The 19,813-nt window shown below is 34.1% G+C and overlaps 1 protein-coding gene across 4 annotated transcripts in view; it reads left to right on the top strand.

Annotated features, from left to right (window-relative positions):
• The window catches only part of FRY (FRY microtubule binding protein), a 549,698-nt gene that overhangs the window by 338,001 nt on the left and 191,884 nt on the right, over window positions 1-19,813 (top strand). For all 4 annotated transcript variants that reach the window (XM_053708466.1, XM_053708462.1, XM_053708463.1 and 1 more), the window contains exons 19-28: window positions 435-617; window positions 1,659-1,745; window positions 3,438-3,697; window positions 5,507-5,696; window positions 5,798-5,922; window positions 7,990-8,047; window positions 10,121-10,212; window positions 10,451-10,623; window positions 12,765-12,925; window positions 14,128-14,238. In XM_053708466.1, coding sequence (XP_053564441.1) covers window positions 435-617; window positions 1,659-1,745; window positions 3,438-3,697; window positions 5,507-5,696; window positions 5,798-5,922; window positions 7,990-8,047; window positions 10,121-10,212; window positions 10,451-10,623; window positions 12,765-12,925; window positions 14,128-14,238 — 1,440 coding nt within the window. The remainder of the gene's footprint in view (window positions 1-434; window positions 618-1,658; window positions 1,746-3,437; window positions 3,698-5,506; window positions 5,697-5,797; window positions 5,923-7,989; window positions 8,048-10,120; window positions 10,213-10,450; window positions 10,624-12,764; window positions 12,926-14,127; window positions 14,239-19,813) is intronic.

The following is a 19,813-nucleotide window of genomic DNA, read 5'->3' as shown; positions in this document are numbered from 1 at the left end:
AAAGCATATCTAGATAGGCTCAGTATCTGCTAATTGGTGGCTACACACAAATAGCTCTTGTGATTGACTCACCCATGTGCCTTGCTATTTCTTCAACAAAGGATATCTAAAGAATGAAGCAAATTAGATACTATAAGTAAATTGGAATGTTGTTTAAAAGTGTATTCTCTACCTTAATCATGAAAGAAAAATTTGGGGTTTAGTGTCCCTTTAAGTTTTATAATAACTACCTTATCTCACTAAAGGCAGTGGTACACTGAGTGCTTATTCTACAAGAAAACAAAGTTGTTTGCTGCTTCTATCACACAATCTGTCTTTTTTATGTTTACTTTGATTTAACTAAAGCAGCACTGTTTCATTACTATTTTTTAGCAGTTTTATATATAAAATTCCAAAATCTGTTTTGATCATGTGTTGTTTTCTTTCCCTTGCAGTTAATACCAAATGGCTCTAGCCATAGAATGCACTCTGACCGAGGTCCTTATTCCAATGTTTTGCACGCTGTAGAAGGATTTGCACTATTGCTACTATGTAGTTTTCAAGTTGCTACTCGGAAAGTAGCTGTTTTAATCCTGAAAGAAGTCCGGGCATTATATATTGCCCTTGGTCAAGCAGAGGTAAAAGTCCTACTGTATTATACTAAAATCTTTATATTAGAAATTCACACCATTGTAACTACATTTCCCTGGAACATCATATTCAACTTTTTCCTTTCTGTCAAATAATTCAGTTGGAAAAAAACTCAGTTTTTATTTATCATATAAGTCAAGCACAACTTCAACAAGAGGCCGTGTAATACTTTTAGCATGAGCCCAATTTATTATAACTTAAAAGCTAATACATACATTAATGACTTACTAGTTGTTGTTTATCTTAAAGGCACATTGAAACACAGGCATTATATCACTATAACACCTATTTAATAGAGGTTTAATATTACATAACAAAGGCAGTTTAGGTCATTTAATAATTCACCTTACTCTTTTTATAATTAAAGGGACAGTGTACCTTAAATGTTTCTCCACTTTAACTTATTCTCAATGATCCATTTTACCTGCTGGAGTGTATTAAATTGTTTACAAACAGCTAATTTACCTTTATTTCGGTATTTGATATTGCCTGTGATATTATTATTATATTATTATATGCTTTATTTATATAGCGCTTTTGATGTAAGTAAAATAGTGATATAATAATTGTAAGAGACCAGAAAAGATTTGAATTTAGGGCCCTATTCTTGTGAGAACTTAAAACCCTACCTATACTGAACGTTTCTACACTTCATTATTCTTTCTAAGTTTTGTACTTTGGCATACATACAAAATAATATAAAGAAGCATGTGTATGTACAGAAAGTGATAACATAAGGAAATCTGATGTCTCTGCAAGCAAAACACATTTTAATGGGTTGTGGTTTCAATGGGCAAAAAAAATCTATTTCATATATAAAAAATAAACCTAAACAAGCAATGTCTCACACATTTTATACTCTGCAGCTTGTATAAAAGTATTTGGAAACACATTAAGGGAAAAAAACTATTTTAAAGTACACTGTCCCTTTAAGTAACACACATTTATAAAATGTTTCATAATAAAAGTCTGAAATGCTCAATTGTTTTTGATTGTTCTGTCATTAATAGTTTTTTTATTTTATTTAGGAGGATGACAAACCCATGATTGATATTTTGGATCAGCTTAGCCCCTCCATTCTTGAAAGTTTTATTCATGTTGCTGTATCTGACGCAGTAAGTTTCTCTCTGCTTATAGCATATTATGATTTCTAGTAATCCTTACTGAAGTTCATACTTCTAGCAAGTTAAAGGGACGTAATGGTGCAAGAAGAAAGTGTTGTCATGTGTTAGATCATTTTATTTTGTTCACTAAGGCTTTAATATAACTGTGTGTTTAACGCATGTAAACATTTAATTCAAGTCCACATTGAATCAGCAACTTGCTGCCAATCCAGAGCTGAACATGGGGCAAATGAGCCAATCCATGAGCAGCAAATATCCACAGGCTGTTTCCAGCATTTAATGCATTGTCACAATGGAGGTGACTATAACTATGTGCTTAAAATGACATGAAACCCAACATTTTTCTTTCATTATTCAGATAGAGATTACTATTTTAAGCATATTTCCAATGGAGTTTGACTGTCCCTTTTAAGATTTAAAAAAAAAAAAAAAAAAAGATGCACACACCTGAGAATGTCCAGAATTTGACCCTGAGCCTTATAAACTAATATCTTGCACATGGCCACTTAACTAACTTTTCAGGGTTTGACATATTTTTTGTGAGTTCAACTGCTACAGTGTGTCCGGTCATTTTAATACTTAACCACTGTAGCAAAAGTGTGTTTTAAGTTATGTCTGCAACTCTGCATGTGTGCTAACCATATAATATTTTAAGTTTTTGTATTGTGGAGTTGTTTTTTCCCTTAATGTATGGTAAAGAGTTCCTATTTTTAAATATGTTGGTTTATTTTCCTTTCCATACTCTAAACCTCCCTTCAGTAATACAAAATGTTACAATTCGAAAGTATTTGATATGCCTATAACTGTCTTTAAGAATTTTGCAGATTTTAAACAAATAGTTAAAAATAAATAGATACATTGGCGTTTGTTTATAACAAAACATAATGATATAGAGCATTTTATTTTTAAAATAGAATTTCCTTCTAATAGGGTCTGGACAGTTCCCTTGAGCTCTATTTCCAAATTTAACTTTTCATACACACACATGTATGTGTGTGTGTATATATATATATATATATATATATATATATATATATACTGTATATATACATATATATTATTGAGGTTTGAAATGGAAAGTAGTAAAAACATATTTTAAACAATTGTGAACAAAGTGTACATTTACAAGTATGTGCATTTACAAGTATGTGCATGGTGAAAAAATTTGGTTCGGATCGATTCGAATTCGGAAAATTTTGAATCAATTCGGTTCGGATTCGTTTTGGATTCATTCGGATTCGAAGGAATTCGGCTGGATTCGGTTCGGAAATTCGGAATTTCGGTAAGTGTTAGGTGGGATTAGACTAGTATTATGTAATGTATATTAGGTGTAACCCATAGCAGAGTGATATAACCTAATATACTGTACAATACTAGTGTAATCCATGGCCATCCGAATTTACCGAATAAATCCGAACTAATTCGGATCTATTCGGTAAATTCGGCAGTATTTTAATTCGGAAATTCGGTTCGATCCGAATCTCCGAATTGTCCGAAATTTCCGAACCGAACCGAATTGCACATGTCTATTTACAAGTACATACCGTGTTGAATAGACATATAGCAATATCACAGCAAATAAATACAAATACTTGTAAGTAAACACTGTACATATTACTCAGTGCTAAGAATTATGTTTGTTATTGAGGCCAATTAATATTTTGCCTTTTGTCACCTTCCTAGATTTCATTACCGTTCACTCACAATGTTGACCTGCAGTGGCTAGTGGAGTGGAATGCTGTGCTCGTAAACAGTCATTATGATGTAAAGAGTCCTTCTCATGTTTGGATATTTGCTCAGTCTGTTAAAGATCCCTGGGTTCTCTGTTTATTCTCTTTCCTGCGGCAAGAGAACTTGCCAAAGCTTTGTCCAACAGCTCTCAGCTACGCGTGGCCATATGCATTTACCAGGCTACAACTACTAATGCCCTTAGTGGATCCCAAGTACGTATGAATCTTGCTTGCTAGATATGATATATTACGTGCACCAATAGTAAACATATTCAGCCGTAGATACATGTAGCTAACTGATTACGTTTAAAAATACATTTAATGTAAGAATAAATAAATGTTCGCTGAGAGATGTTTGCAAACTCAAATCAATTTAGTCTCTAACATAATAAAATGTGTTTTATTTTATTGGTTTAATCAAAAATACATTCAATATTTAAATGTGTTTGTGCCGGTATTTACTTAAAACATGCCTTAACCTGCCATTTTAATTAAGTTCAGATTATCTGGTTATGTACAAAAATGAATGTGTTGTTTATAAATGCTATTGGCGTTGTGTGCTAATTTGATATGATCATATACCAGCAATTCTATATAGCATTAATGCAAAAATATAAATTAACCCTTTGGCCCCAGTGTAACGCATTACTAAGCAATGGCTTGCATATACCCTTTTGGCAGCCGAGACGTTAAAGAGAAATCTAGAATAGTTACTCAGCATTTAAAAGATCTTTGTAAAAATAGATATTTTATTGATTTTGTTTACTTTTAAATTTACCACAGTCATACTGCTTAATGCAAACTGCCCATTATCCCTTGTAGAGAGGCTTTCAGGCCAGTGTTCTAAATCACTGCACTTCAGTTGTTTTGTTTCTAAGTTACCTTACTTAGCTAATTATATAAAAGTGAAATTATTAGAAAAACATCATACACCACAATAAAGTGACACGTGCACTGTATTTATCAGAGGAATAGGCTCCACTCAAAAATAATATGGGAGTTTAGCAGCTTTGCTCCTTTCTGCTAAAGTCTGGTACCTTGGCCAGTGTTTCTCAATTCCAGTCCTTGTGTGGCCCGAACAGGCTAACTTGTATTTCCGTGCTTGGGTTGATCAGTGTCTCATTCATCATGATCCGTTTTTATTATTATTTTTTCTTTTAAAATAGGGAAATCACTCAGCCTTACCCAGTTAGTGGGATCAGCAGTTAGATAATGAAGAGGGATCAGAGGTCACTCCTGTTTCCCAGGTCTCCTCTGTGTGCCTAAATATATGACGTAATTACAGCGTATGTGGTTATGTTAAGTGTTCAGGGACAGAGGCACTACACTACATTATTTCTAGTGATAAGGGTAGGAGTCTCTTATGGGAGCCCATATCTACAACAAGAGTACCAGAAATAGCAATCACCCGTCAGTGTTTCTCAACCACGGTCCTCAAGTACCCCCCACAGGCTAGGTTTTCATTATAGCAAAACTAGAGCACCATCAACAGAACCATGGTTACAAACCTGCTCTCAGACATTAGTTGATTATTTCACCTGAGCTCTAGTTCAGCTATAATAAAAATCTGGCCTGTTGGGTGTACTTGCAGACCGCTGTTGAGAAACACTGTGCTAGGTGACTTTTAAAGTGCTCTTGGCCTTAATAAAATGGACCGTTATAACCCTTGTGTAATAACTAAAATAGGGAAAGTTACTTATCTTTTGAAAGCGGAGAGGCTCCTGTTTCAAACAAGGGGTCACACACAAAAGTGATCACCTGACAGGACTATAAGCATTTGGAACAAGTCCTTTGTCTGTCCAGCTGTCAAGTTATTGTCCCTTACCAACATATACATATATTATAATACCTTGTGTACGTATATCCCAGAAAAAGCCTTGGAATTTATGTGTAAATGACTAAAAGTAACTTTAACAAAATATTAATGTAAATCAAATAAAAAATATAAAGTTTTGCTTCTCAAATCTAAATTCATCAAGAGGTTTGTGAGGACTATAATTTGGATTTTATGTTTGTTCTTAGTAGCCCCATCAATGCAAAGAAAACCAGCACAGCAAGTAGTGGAGACAATTATGTCACTCTCTGGAGGAATTATCTAATTCTTTGTTTCGGTGTTGCAAAACCAAGTATCATGAGTCCTGGGCACTTAAGGGCATCCACTCCTGAAATTATGGCGACCACTCCTGATGGTTCTATCAGCTATGATAACAAGGTAGCACGCTTTTATTTGTAGTAATTATTGATAACCTGGGTATTAGAATTACAAGTGTTTATCCACTTACAAATAAACAAAAACATTTTTTTAATTTCTAGGTTATAGGAACACCTTCTATTGGAGTTCTGCTAAAACAGCTGGTGCCTTTAATGAGACTTGAGAGCATTGAAATCACTGAATCACTTGTTTTAGGATTTGGAAGAACAAATGCTTTGGTTTTCAGGTACAACATACAATGCATTCTATAGTTGTCTTTGTTGTAACTAATTGCTTTGTTGTAAATGATATACTTTAAATTATTAGGTTGATTTAGCATGAATTTTCCATTGTATTTATATTTTTTTAAGTTGGTCACTTTATTAAAATTAATGGGACACTCAAGTCAAAAGTTAAACTTTCATGACTCAGATAGAGCAGCAATTTGAAACAACTTTCCAATTTTCTTCCATTAACAAAATGTGCAGTTTTTTTTTTTAATATTTACACTTTTTGAGTCACCAGCTCCTACTGAGCATGTGCAACAATTTACAGAATATACGTATCTGCATTTGTGATTGGCTGATGGTTGTCACGTGATACAAGGGGGTGTGGAAAACTGGAAATAGACATAGCTTTAAAATTTGTCAGAAAAAAAATCTACTACTCATTTGAAGTTCAGACTAATTTGTTATTGCATTGTCTTTTTATAATGCATGTGGTGATTATGCAAATCTTCTGTATTTAGTGGTCCTTTAAAGTACATCAATAATAGAAGCCATAAAATCATGCCCACAGCAGGACCTGTTGATGAAGGTTTTTGTAAAGCAGTGCTGGAAACCTCTAAAACAGCAAATGTTGGTCCTGTTACAATATAGGGAGATCTCTTATGTTCCAATGGTGCATTCACAGCAGATAGACTGGGTATTTTATGGCTCCAGTAAAGCTTGAATGCATCTTAATTTTTCATAAGCAGCATCTCAGATTTAATTCGTGTTTTTTTCTCCATTTATGATCTTGGGAAAATGGATACTTCCTTAATTCATTTTTATTTGTGTTTTTTTTTTTCCTTTTACTACTTTCTGGGGTCTTAAAAGTTAAAATCCCCTCTTTTTGTGCACAGTTATCATTTTGGATATTTCTGAATTTATGTACTTTTTTAATGCTTACATTTGTCTTTATATTAGTGATCATTTTTTATCTTTTATTTTATTGTCAAAAAGCTCAACTGCCATAGGATTACGTTTTTTTTCAAAATCTTTTATTTTTTTATTTGTTATATTTGATTATTAGAGGAAAATAAAATATACTCTATAGTACTCTACAGTCCATTCAGATAAGATGTCATAGATAAAACATATACAGTTTGATTTAATATATTATATTAAAACGTAAACAAAATAAAAAATTATTTACCAAGAAAAAAAATCACATTAACTACAATTGCAGAACCGCTGAAGCATTATAACAGACTATGTTCAAATAAGTTGTTTGAAACATTATTGTATTTTAGGCTTTTTACACTAAGGGCCAGATTTAATCTTCATCATTGTCCGCCCAACATCACATCTAGTGGGCAGCAATATGCTGCCCACATTTATCAATGTATATTACGGCTAATGTGCAATGCCGCCCCCTGCTTGCGCACAGCCAATTGCACACAAGCAGGGGTCCGGGGGGATTGAGATATGCCACAAAACAGGTGGCAATGTGGGTTTATTAGGTTGTAGTTTCAAAGAAACCCCCCCCCAGCTATTTCATATAAAAAAAAACCTAAAGGAGCAATTACTCATACATGTTATATTCTGCAGCTGGTATAACAAGTCATTGGGAACACATTAAGGGAAAAACTATTTTACAATATACTGTCCCTTTAAAATCCTCTCCAGAGCAGCAGTAGACTACTTGGGAGGTAGCTGAACACATCTGGAGAGCCAATAACATGAGGCATCTGTGTGTAGCCACCAATGAGAAGATAGTTCCCAGTAGAGCATAGCTTTATTTTTCAACAAAGGATACCCAAAGAACAAAGTAACTCCCTGTGCCTATTTTTGTTTTGTTTTGTTTTTGTAAGCGCTTGCCATTCTGTTTTTAACGTTGGCTGAATAAAGTTTGAACTTTGATCTTTGGATCCTTCTACCTTTTTGTTGCTTAACAAAGTAAATTTGCTAACAGAAGTAAATATAAAAGTCTCTTACAATTTGAACCATGCAAGTTAAATTTGGAGTTTACATCGTACTCCGTATTGCACTTTTACTGTGTATTGGTGAACCCTTCACATGACTCATTGGAAGTTGTTATAATTTTCTTTCAGAGAACTTGTGGAAGAGCTTCATCCTCTAATGAAGGAAGCGCTGGAACGCAGACCAGAGGTTCGTTTACATAATATAAATACATTATTGGCTAAGCTACATACAAGATAACGTTTATGTTTTACTACGTTACGTTGTCATTGCTATTGTCTTATAATATGCAAAATAGTCTAATGCTTTATCAAGAAAGGGTCATTGTAATATTCATATTAATAACGGCGCATTCAAAGAAAAATGCTCTTCAACAAAAAAACTCCTTATAAAACCTTGTTTAGATACTAGATACAAAACTGTAAGAGGGTCTTACGGCTGAAGGTAACTTTGTAATTTTTAAAGGGATATTTAACAGTATGAGATTGTATTATAAAATGTTTATTTATCGGCAGTAAAACACTTAACTGTATACTATTTTGTCCTCTTTTCCTGTCATTTAAAGAGACATGAAAACCAAAAACTTTCTTTCATGATTTAGGTAGAACATACAATTTTAAACAACTTTCCAGTTGACTTCTTTTATCAAATTTGCTTTATTCTCTTGGTATTGTTTGTTGGAGTAGCAATGCACTACTGGTTTCTAACTGAACACATGGGTGAGCTAATGACAATCGGTGTATATATATGCAACCACCAATCAGCAGCTAGAACCTAGGTTCATTTCTGCTCCTGAGCTTTCCTAGATAAACCTTTCAGCAAAGGATCACAAGAGAAGGAAGCAAATTAAATAAAAAATAAATTGGAAAGTTGTTTAAAATTGTATACTCTGTCTGAATCATGAATTTCTAATTATGAGTTTACTGTCCCTTTTAACTCTGAAATTTGTTTGTTGCTGAAGACATTTAGGGACAGATATAAATATATAAGGCAATAAAGATATTGTTCTAACAAGGCTGTGTGGAACATAGGATAATCTAAAAGGGATTCCACCCAACTTTGTTCGCACATACAGAGATACATGGAAAACTAGTTCAAACATTGTGGTACCCATTATATTATAGAAACTAGAGTACTTTATAGAAGCTAAACCTTTAAACTTATATTAGTGTTTTAAATAATGAAAACATAATTGTAAAAATACATTTACATATTATTATAAGGCTAATTATCGCTTTTAATACATCATTATATCTAATCTAGCATGTATTTACTGTTTAACATCCCCTTTATAGGGAACATTTGTTACACTATAAACCGTTGGTCTAAAATAGAACAAAATGCAGTCTTTTATAAGCTTGTGTTAGACGGGCATATGCTGTGGCAAAGACATTCAATCCACAAATGCTTTATTTCCACAAAAGCTATTTTGTAAATAAAGGGACACTAAAGCCAAAATTAAACTTTCATGATTCAGATAGAGCACACAATGTTAAAAAACTTTCCATTTCACATCCATTATTTAAAGGGACAGTCTACTCCATAATTGTTTAAAAAGATAATCCCTTTATTACCCATTCCCCAGTTTTGCATAACCAACACAGTTATATTAATATAATTTTTACCTCTGTGATTACTTTGTTTCTAAGCCTCTACAGACTGCTCTTTTATTTCAGTTCTTTTGACAAACTTTCATTTTAGCCAATCAGTGCTGACTCCTAGGTAACTCCACTGGTGTGAGCACAATGTTATCTATAAAGCACACTTGAACTAACACCCTCTAGTTGTGAAAAATGATCAAAATGCATTCAGATAAGAGGTGGCCTTCAAGGGCTAAGAAATTAGAATATGAGCCTGCCTAGGTTTAGTTTTCTACTAAAAAATACCTAGAGAACAAAGCAAAATTGATGATAAAAGTAACGTTTAAAGTTGTTTAAAATTACATATCCTATCTGAATCATGTTTTTTGTGACTAGACTGTCCCTTTAAATGTGCACAGTCTTTTTATATTTACACTTTGAGGCACCAGATCCTACTGAGCTTGTGCAAGATTCACAAATTATACATTTATGATTGGCTGATGGCTTTCACATGATACAGTGGGAAGAAAAATAAAACTAACTGAAATTTATCAGAAAAAAAATATGCTACTCATTTGAAATTCAAACAAAGTGCTTTTGCATTGTCTATTAATAATAAATGAATTGATTATTATATTCTACTGTGTTCAGTGGTCCTTTAACGTTGCCTTTTCATCTACAGAATAAAAAACGTCGGGAGCGGAGAGATCTGCTGAGGCTGCAGTTGTTGCGAATATTTGAGTTATTGGCCGATGCTGGAGTTATAAGTGACAAGTAAGCCAAACTCTTTGAAAACATGATTTTGATATTTCTGAATGAATTCAACTACACTGTGTTCTATCAGTGTCTACCATCTCATAATTCTTTATCTCTTCATTAGAAACAGATGGCTAAATTAGCCACTGATTAACATTCTTGTGATATAATTAGAGCCTTTCAAGTCTAACATTTTGGGGTTATTTTTTAGATTTCTGCTTTTTTGTGTATAATCCTAATATATCTGTCATATTAGCACCAATGGAGCCTTGGAACGAGACACGTTGGCACTGGGAGCCTTGTTCTTGGAATATGTGGATCTTACTCGAATGCTTCTCGAAGCTGAAAATGACAAGGAAGTTGAAATCCTCAAAGACATCAGAGCTCATTTCAGTGCAATGATCGCCAATCTGATTCAGTGTGTTCCAGGTAAAATAAAACATTTCAATGAATTAATGATCCCTTTATAGGGAAATGTAGCTGTGAAAATAAAATGCTATACGTATGTAGACCATTTTATATTTACCGGTAATTAGAGGCGTGCATTCTCCTGTACGTTACAATCACCTGCTGCATCCTTGTCTAGAGCAGCGCAGGAGGTATTGCTGGAGTGCAGCTTTGCAGGAGTTAAACATAAAATAAAATGCCGTTAACAGAATAACACTTGATGGTTCCAACAACTTTAAATATATTTCATAATGTAATATATTTTCTGATTCTTACATAGAAATATGTTTTGTTGAGTGAAAAAATAGTTGCAGCACAAATGTGGCCCAGTGTACCAAGGTAAAAATAGTTCAAGTGATATGTATTTTGCATTAACAGTATCAGATATATATAGATATGTACTTAATAATCTATGTGAAGAACATAGGAATGGAAAATATGCAATTTAGATTTTAAAGTTGTCAAGTTAGCGCACATGAAAACGTAGTAATATTAAATCGCTTTAATGAAATATTACATATAAAATATTTTTAAAAATTGATAACAATTATTAAAAACTATTAAACATATTCTATGGATTATTTAGAATATTTTACAGTATGTTTAATACTTTGTAATCGTTTTTATTAATTTTATTTTAATAAATATTTCTAAACTCGCCTTGATTACTACATTTTCATATGTGCTAGCCCGACCTCGTTTAAATCTAAATTGCGAAACAATTCCTGTTTTTTACATAGAGAATGATGTACTTTTTATTATTAAATATGTAATTTGCACGAACAGTATCAGATATAGATATATGTATGTATGTGTATATATATATATATATATATGATGCTGATGAAGGAGGCAAGACCTCCGAAAACGTTACAGGAATAAAGTAACTTGGTTGTGAAAGTCCTGAGAGTGCATTTTTTTGGCTACTATTTATTGCAAAGTTGCACCCAGGCAGTTTTCCTCTGAGGGCAAGATCTGGTGTTTGGATATATCTATATATATCTACATATCTATAGAAATAGATATGCAGGTATAGGTATATACAGATATATAAAGAAAAATGTATTTACAATAAAAAGGACATTATCCTGTAAGTGAAGAACATTGGAATGTTAAATATGTACTGTAAATATACAGTAATATATATATGTGTGTGTGTGTACAATGGAGCATAAAAACATAAAAAAGCATTTTAAGGGGATATTAGTATTTAATAATGTGCTTAACTGTGTATATAGTGTAAATATTTTACATTCCAATGTTCATCACATACGGTAAATATATGTTCTATGTATTTTAAATTGTATTTCTATATAATTCTATACATATATATATATATATCCAAAAACCATGATATATATATATATATATATATATATATATATATATATATATATTGTTTATGAATAAATAGAACATATTTTATATGAAGAACATTGGAATGTGAAATATTCATATTTAATGTCTGGTTGAGCGCACTTGGGTAAACGCATTTTTTTTCCAGTTTTTGTGCTCTATTGAAGTCTATGGGGAAATACGTTAACTTGTTCGAGATATTCTGAGTTCCAGCACTGGGCGGAGGTTTTTTTAGTGCTTTTGCCCAAGCTTTTTACTTTCAATCATAATACAAGCGCAACATGAAGTGGGGCAAAAAGCCTCCGTCCAGTGCTGTTTACGCTTGAGTGGAAGCACTAAATAGCGATCCACTCGTAATCTAGCCCTTATTAGGTATCTTCTAAAGATGTGTGTGCGGAGAAGTTCACAGACATTTCCATTGTCCAGCTGTGTATACAAGTCAACATAGCCTTAAAGCGCAGGGCCATGTGATCTATGTTCAAATCCATATGGGAGGCATGAGACTAATGAAGTGTTCATCATAAAACATGTCTGAATATTGACTTAAACATAAACTTTACATATAATACATATGTTGTTGAGAATAATCCTTAGTACAACAGTGAAAAGCAGATTGCTACAACTTTTCTCTCATTTTGTTTAAAATATATTCTTTAAGATTACTGTGTAATATAATAATGATCACAGCATACACTGCAGTGCTGTCACATGTACCTACCGCCCCTGTATCTAAGACTTTGTATAGTAATAGAGATTTCTTCTTGCAGTGCACCATAGGAGATTCCTCTTCCCTCAGCAGAGTTTAAGGCACCATCTTTTCATCCTCTTCAGTCAGTGGGCTGGACCTTTCAGCATCATGTTTACCCCTCTAGATCGCTACAGTGATCGGAATCATCAGATAACAAGATATCAGTACTGTGCATTAAAGGTAGATCTAATTGATTTATTTATGTGTACTTACCATCATCATGTATTGTTTTCTTTGCTATAACTACTGATAGATATAAGTCATGGCTGTAGAAAAAGATAAAGAAGGCAGCTGTCTAGTGGTGTCTACACTGACTGGAGCAAATCTGCCATTGCAGTTCAACTTTGTACAAAGAATAACGCACAATCTGGTATTGTAAGTGATTAAACATTTTAACCAATGCAACTTTTATTTTGGGGGAAACTTTTTGTTAACGTTCCCAGTACCTTTAATGGATATGGCAGAGAACGCTGTTATCTCACTAATTGTGCTCATATTACAACCGGTGAATTAAGTGTTGCACTTGAGCACAATCCAAAATACTGTTGTAAAATAGATCTTTTTAAGACCGTAAGTAAACCATTATTATTAAATAGTATAGCCCAGATCTACATGACAAGCTCCCCTACTTGTGCACTATTGGCTTAGTGGTCAAGCGATATACAACATGAATTTTACTGTGTCTTCCCCTGTAGATGTCTATTATGGGAAATATTTAATGCATCTGCGCTATCCGACATCCCAGAGTGTTGCTCAAGAAAAAAATCACTTCATACTGCACTCAAACAATATTAACGCACAATAGCACTAATATTTTTGCATTCCACTTGTAATCTAACCCATTTGACAGATATACGCTCTTGTCCGCCATAGCTTGATAAATCGACCCCTTTATCTGATTTAGTTCTATTCAAACGTGTATCCTGTGCTCTCCATATAGATCGATAATTTGTCTATGTTTGTGGCACTAATCTTGCTAAGTAACTGCTCACTTATTAACTTTCTCTCTCCTGCTTTCCCTCCCTCTTTCTCCTGCCCTCTCTCTCTCTCTCTCCCCTATATATATATATATATATATATATATATATATATATATATATATCACCATTAAGGGATCTGGGTGCGAAGGAGAAACACATAAATAACTATAGAATGCTAAAAATGTTTTTCTTCATTTCTCTCTATGCTAGTGGGTTTTTGATAATTGGGCCCTTTGTCATATGTGGTGTTACAACTCTATTGGATAGAATGACACACACAAACTTTACTAATGCGTGTCCTCATAGTTCTGCAAATAAGACATTTGGATACTACTTGGGCAAACTAATCTTTATTTATAGTGACACCTGGGACATTGCTAACATTTTCTTCTTATTTTCCAGGCAATGTCAGCAGTACTGTGTTGTGGACCTGTTTTTGACAATGTTGGCCTCTCACCAGATGGCTACCTTTACAAATGGCTTGATAACATTCTAGCCTGCCAGGACTTAAGGGTAAGTGATAGCTAATAATTAGTTTACAGTTTTCACACCGTGTCTCCATGAGACTTTATCTACAAAGCACTGTGTCCTCAAGAGTCGCATGTTACCTAGAATTATTGTGTCTACAAGAATAAACTAACATCTGCTGTGTGTATAAAAATATAGCTAGTATAAAGTGTTAAAGGGACAGTCAACACCAGAATTTTTGTTGTTTTAAAAGATAGATAATCCCTTAATTACCAATTCCCCAGTTTTGCATAACCAACACAGTTATAATTATACACGTTTTACCTCTGTAATTACCTTGTATCTAAACCTCAGCAGACTGCCCCCTAATTTCAGTTCTTTTGACAGACTTGCATTTTAGCCAATCAGAGCTGTCTCCATGGTAAATTCATGTGCATGAGCTCAATGTTATTTATATGAAACACGTGAACTAATGCCCTCTAGTGGTGAAAACTATCAAAATGCATTTAGATTAGAGGCGGCCTTCATGGTTTAAGAAATTAGCATATGAACCACCTAGGTTTAGCTTTCAACTAAGAATACCAAGAGAACAAAGCAAAATTGGTGATAAAAGTAAATTGGACAGTTGTTTAAAATTACATGCCCTATTTGAAACATGAAAGTTTTTTTGGACTTGACTGTCCCTTTTAGTTAATTTTTCATGAGCTGCATGATGTAAGAATGTCTATCACTTTATGGTTGTTTAAAGGAGCATACTGCACCAAATGTAATTCCCAACGGCATTAAATGAGCACTTAAGTACAAAATGATTCAGTTTTAAGAGACAATTTACTTATGTAATCAAATTGTACACAATCTTTTTATAAGCACATTTTCTTAGGCACCATCTACTACTAAGCATGTTCTAGAGATCAGAGTATAAGTAGTTGAGTCTGTGATTGTTGATGGCTGTCACATGATTCAAGGGGCCGGCATATTGATGTCAATTTTTAAAATGGTCAGACTAAAATCTATTACTCATTTAAGATGCAGTCATTGGGGCCGATTTAACATGCTGTGAATGCAGCAGTTTTCACATGAGCTGTGAGGCTTGCCAGAAACATAAGTTAAGGCGTCGGATAGCAATCATCCCAATCCTATACGATCGCAATCCTATACGACCAGAATGATTGACACCCCCTGCTAGTGGCCGATTGGCCGCAAATGTGCCGGGGCGGCATTGCACAAGCATTTCACTAGAAATGCTTGTGCAGTGATAAATACCGACAGCTACAGCACATTATGTCCGCCCGCACATTGTATTTTTATTATGCACTTGTTGATTATGCAGTTCTACATTATTTAATGGTCCTTTAAAAATGCATAATAAAAAAATATTTGCAATGTACTTTCATTATTTAATTTGCCATTTTTTCCACTGCCCCTAGAAAGACTGGACTTCATACTGCATGAATTCCGAACCTTCAAAAAAAAAAAAAAATCCCATTTATGGATCAATGGCATTTTAAAAGGCTTGTTCCTTATATTTTCTAAATACTTCTATTATTGCATGAACAAATGGCAGACTTCCAAACAGAAACAACTTTATTAGTAGTTGAGGAGAACAATCGTCTGGCTTTACTCTTTGTGCAGTGTCAAGGCCCTCCATTTTCTCCCTAGTCTGGTTAATTAAGGCAGCGCTTCAAAGGTCTCCTTGGTGACCACAACTTCTCCAAAAGCCATATATTTAAAGGGTGCTCACTTATTCAAGGGAAAAATCAGCCACTGCATCCACTGCTCACTCCTCAGGAAGCCAGCTTCATTATTGGCATAGTTCACCAAATCCATTCGTCAAACTCCCCTGTTTTGTGCCGGATCATGTGACCCAGTAAGGAGCACTATACTAACCCCTGTCCCTGAACTTCATATGTGGTAACACAAAACAAAAAGAAATCACCACTTTATTCTAATAAATCCATTTTTTTTGCCATAAAAAAAATCAAAACCTTACCCTGCAACATTGTCACAGTAAAGGAGCAGAGATAAACATAATCAGCAGGGGTTTCAAGAAGGGATATGTCCCTGGACTACAAAACAATGCAGCTTTGTAATAAAAAAAAAACTTAATAAGAGCATCAGAATTAAATTAATTTATCTGCATTTAGCTAGGAGATACTAAATTCTGACTTGATTTTGGTCTCGAATCACTGGATTAGGTAACCGTTGTAGGAAAAAAATGGCTAGAGTGAAGATTATTTCTCTCTTTTTATGTACAGTAAATCTAAAAGTTTAACATAAGCATAAAATGTTTTGTTATTGGGAGGATGACACGCTCTACTGCTCAAGATGACAGACTATTAATGATCAAAGACCTCCTACTGGTTATAATGTCCAATAGAAATACTAATTATAAAGAATCTGGTGCATTTAGTCTGATTAACTCCTTCACAACCAGAAATCCCAGAGAGAGACAATTTTTTTCCAGCATTTTTACTTTTTTTAATTTTTTATTTTCCTATCAAAACTATATATATATATATATATATATATATATATATATATATATATATATATATTTAGTAGGCAACCCAAGGTATTGCGCTAAGCCCCTTTTGGTATATTTTATGCCACTGTTTAGCCACTGGATGTGATCATATAAAAAAAATAATTACTTTTTCACAAACTTTGTGTTTCTCACTGAAATTATTTACATACAGCTTGTGCAGTTATAGCACAAATGGTCGTAAAAGCTTCTCTGGGGTGCCCTCTGTTCAGAAGTAGCAGATATGTATGGCTTTGCCATTGCTTTTTGGTAATTAGAAGGCTGCCAATTGCAGCTGCGCGCCACAGTTCTGAAATTCCTGGCAGTGAAGAGGATAATTAGTTAGCTGGCAAGGGTTATAGTATTCTAGTGTACGCTCCCACCTGACACCTTCCTGATCTCTCCCTAACAGCTCTCCCCTCCCCACACTCCTCACCATCATCTTAGGTACTGGCCGATAGTCTGTCAGTATTAAATGGACATGAAACCCACATTTTATCTTTCATGAGCATGCAATTTTAAACAACTTTCCAATTTACTTCTGTTATCTAATTTGCTTCATTCTCTTGATATCCTCTGTTGAAAAGCATATCTAAATAGGCTCAGTAGCCACTGATTGGTGGCTGCACATAGATGCCTTGTGTGATTTGCTCACCCATGTGCATTGCTATTTCTTTAACAAAGGATATCTAAAGAATGAAGCAAATTAGATGATAAAAGTAAATTGTAATGTTGTTTAACATTCTATTCTCTATCTGAATCATGAAAGAAAAAATGTGGGTTTCATGCCCTTTAAATTTTATGGATTTTTTTTTAAATATATTTTATTTATTTTCTGCAGTGCAGGATCCCTCCCCCCTTACCATCCCACCTCCCTGATCCCTCCCAAACACCTCTCTAACCCTCCTCCTCCTAATGGTGTCCTCCATCTGTAGTGTAGTGGTCTGTAGCCATCAATCACCAGCTAGGGCCCAGCATTGCATTACTGCCCCCTGAGCCTATCTAGGTATGCTTTTCAACAAACATTACTAAAATAACAAATAGTATATTTGATAATAGAAGTAAATTGCATACACTGGGCTCCATGTACTAAGCAGTGTAAGCTGCTTCAAAGCCCTTGCGTGGCAGGTTCGCACATGCGAGCTTGCATCCCACTATGTAAGAAGCACCAGTCATCAGAGCCTTGTCCATACGCACATTAATACATGTGGCCCTCTACCTGAACCATGAAAGTTTCATATTGACTTTCTAATCTCTTTAAAGTGAAGGTAAACTTTGATGAATGAAAGCCCGGTTTTTAAAAATACTATTAAAAACAAGGGCACTTTAATTCATCAAAGTTTAGAAAGCAGTCGTTTTGTTTAAAAACTTACCTTTCTTCTTTTCACAGCCAGAGCAGCTTCCCCCACCCGGAGATCCTCTCTTCACATGTCAGCAATGACTAATCTGGCTTCCTCCAATAACGGCTTTCCCCCCAGGGGAGTCATTGCATGAGGCCATGCCGTGATTGGAGGAAGCTGGATTAGTCATTGCTGGATCTAAAAAAAAACAGATGGAATATACGTTAAGGGATTTACATAAAACGTACTATAAACAGGATAAAATATGGTGGAATAAACACTTTTTTGAAAAGTATATAGAAAGAAATCTAATCCCAAGGGGCCTGAGAATCCAGCTATTTCCGGCTTTTCAATTTAAAGATCCTAATCTGAGTGTAGAATGGGAGGATTCACTTTCGGAGTGTTCAACTAAACTAATGAGGATACTCATTAAACATGATACCTCAGAATATGATATACTCGAAATAGAAATACAAGAATTAAATTAAGATATAAGAAGTATCAAAATGAATTGGACAAGTATGAAGCTGAAATTAAACTAATAAACAAACTAAACTCAATAGAGATATTAATGATTTAAAAAATAATAGAGTATATAAATGGGGGAGAAAGTTTAACAGAGAAATCCCTAAAAAAGACACACCACAATTACCTAGAACACATGTAATAAACAGTGAGGCATCAGAAGTAGACACTAGTGAATCGGATACTACTGATAATGAAACATCAATACCATCTACCTCTACACATATGAGAACGAGACAAGACACACGAAAACGTAAGGATTTTTTAGAGGATGACCCAAATTCTCAGGAAGACCCACTAGAAGGGGAGATAGGGGCAAAACCAAAGATCAAAAGAAACAAAGAGAAACAACAGGACAACAAGAAGTGGAAACCTTACAAGAGGCCAACGAGCCCCTTCTCCCAACTAATGATGACTTAATGCAAGTTATTAACTTATCCACCAAAATATTAAGTAACGAACACATAAATATTCTTGCAAAAGGGTTATCCTTTTGTCCTACTGGTCAATTAGACAAATTTGAGATCACTAAAGATTTTCCTGAGAAAAATATTTTTAAAAAAACAATATAAGAGAAATGATGAAATAACAGATGTAATTAACATACAAGACCCAACATGGACCAATGATGAATATCTTACATTACAAGTAATGGAGGAATTATTGAAAAGTAATGAAGAACCTTTAACTCAAGAATGGAGAGTAAACATCAGGAATAAATCTAAGTATGTTCCAAAGATAGCCACATCAAAACAGATTGAAGTATACAATACTATGGTCAGTAGAGAAATAGCTGAACTTACTATTAAACCCACCATTAAGAATTTATCAGTTCAAGAACAACAAGCTCTCAAAGATATGAAAGTATGGGATGATGTAATAATCAGGAATTCGGATAAGGGGGGCAATGTGGTCATTTGGCCAAAGGAAATGTATCTTCTGGAAGCACACAAACAACTGAGAAATCAAGAATGTTACACCAAACTTTTTTCAAATCCAACAGAACAATTCTTAAATCAATATAATTGGATTATACTTGAAGCTGAAGATGATAATATATTAACACCGAAAGAGAAGAATATCCAAAAGTGGCCACTTTTTATATAATACCTAAAATTCATAAAAATACCACCTCACCACCTGGAAGGCCCATTGTATCAGGGATTAATAATATTACTAAGAAAGCCAGTATATTGATTTCAGACTTAGATAATTTGTAACACAAATGCCTTCA

The sequence above is a fragment of the Bombina bombina genome, chromosome 3 (genome assembly GCF_027579735.1).
Source record: "Bombina bombina isolate aBomBom1 chromosome 3, aBomBom1.pri, whole genome shotgun sequence".
Taxonomy (NCBI): Eukaryota; Metazoa; Chordata; class Amphibia; order Anura; family Bombinatoridae; genus Bombina; species Bombina bombina.
Note: the sequence above shows the minus strand (reverse complement) of the source record. Positions and strands in the feature narration are given on the sequence as shown.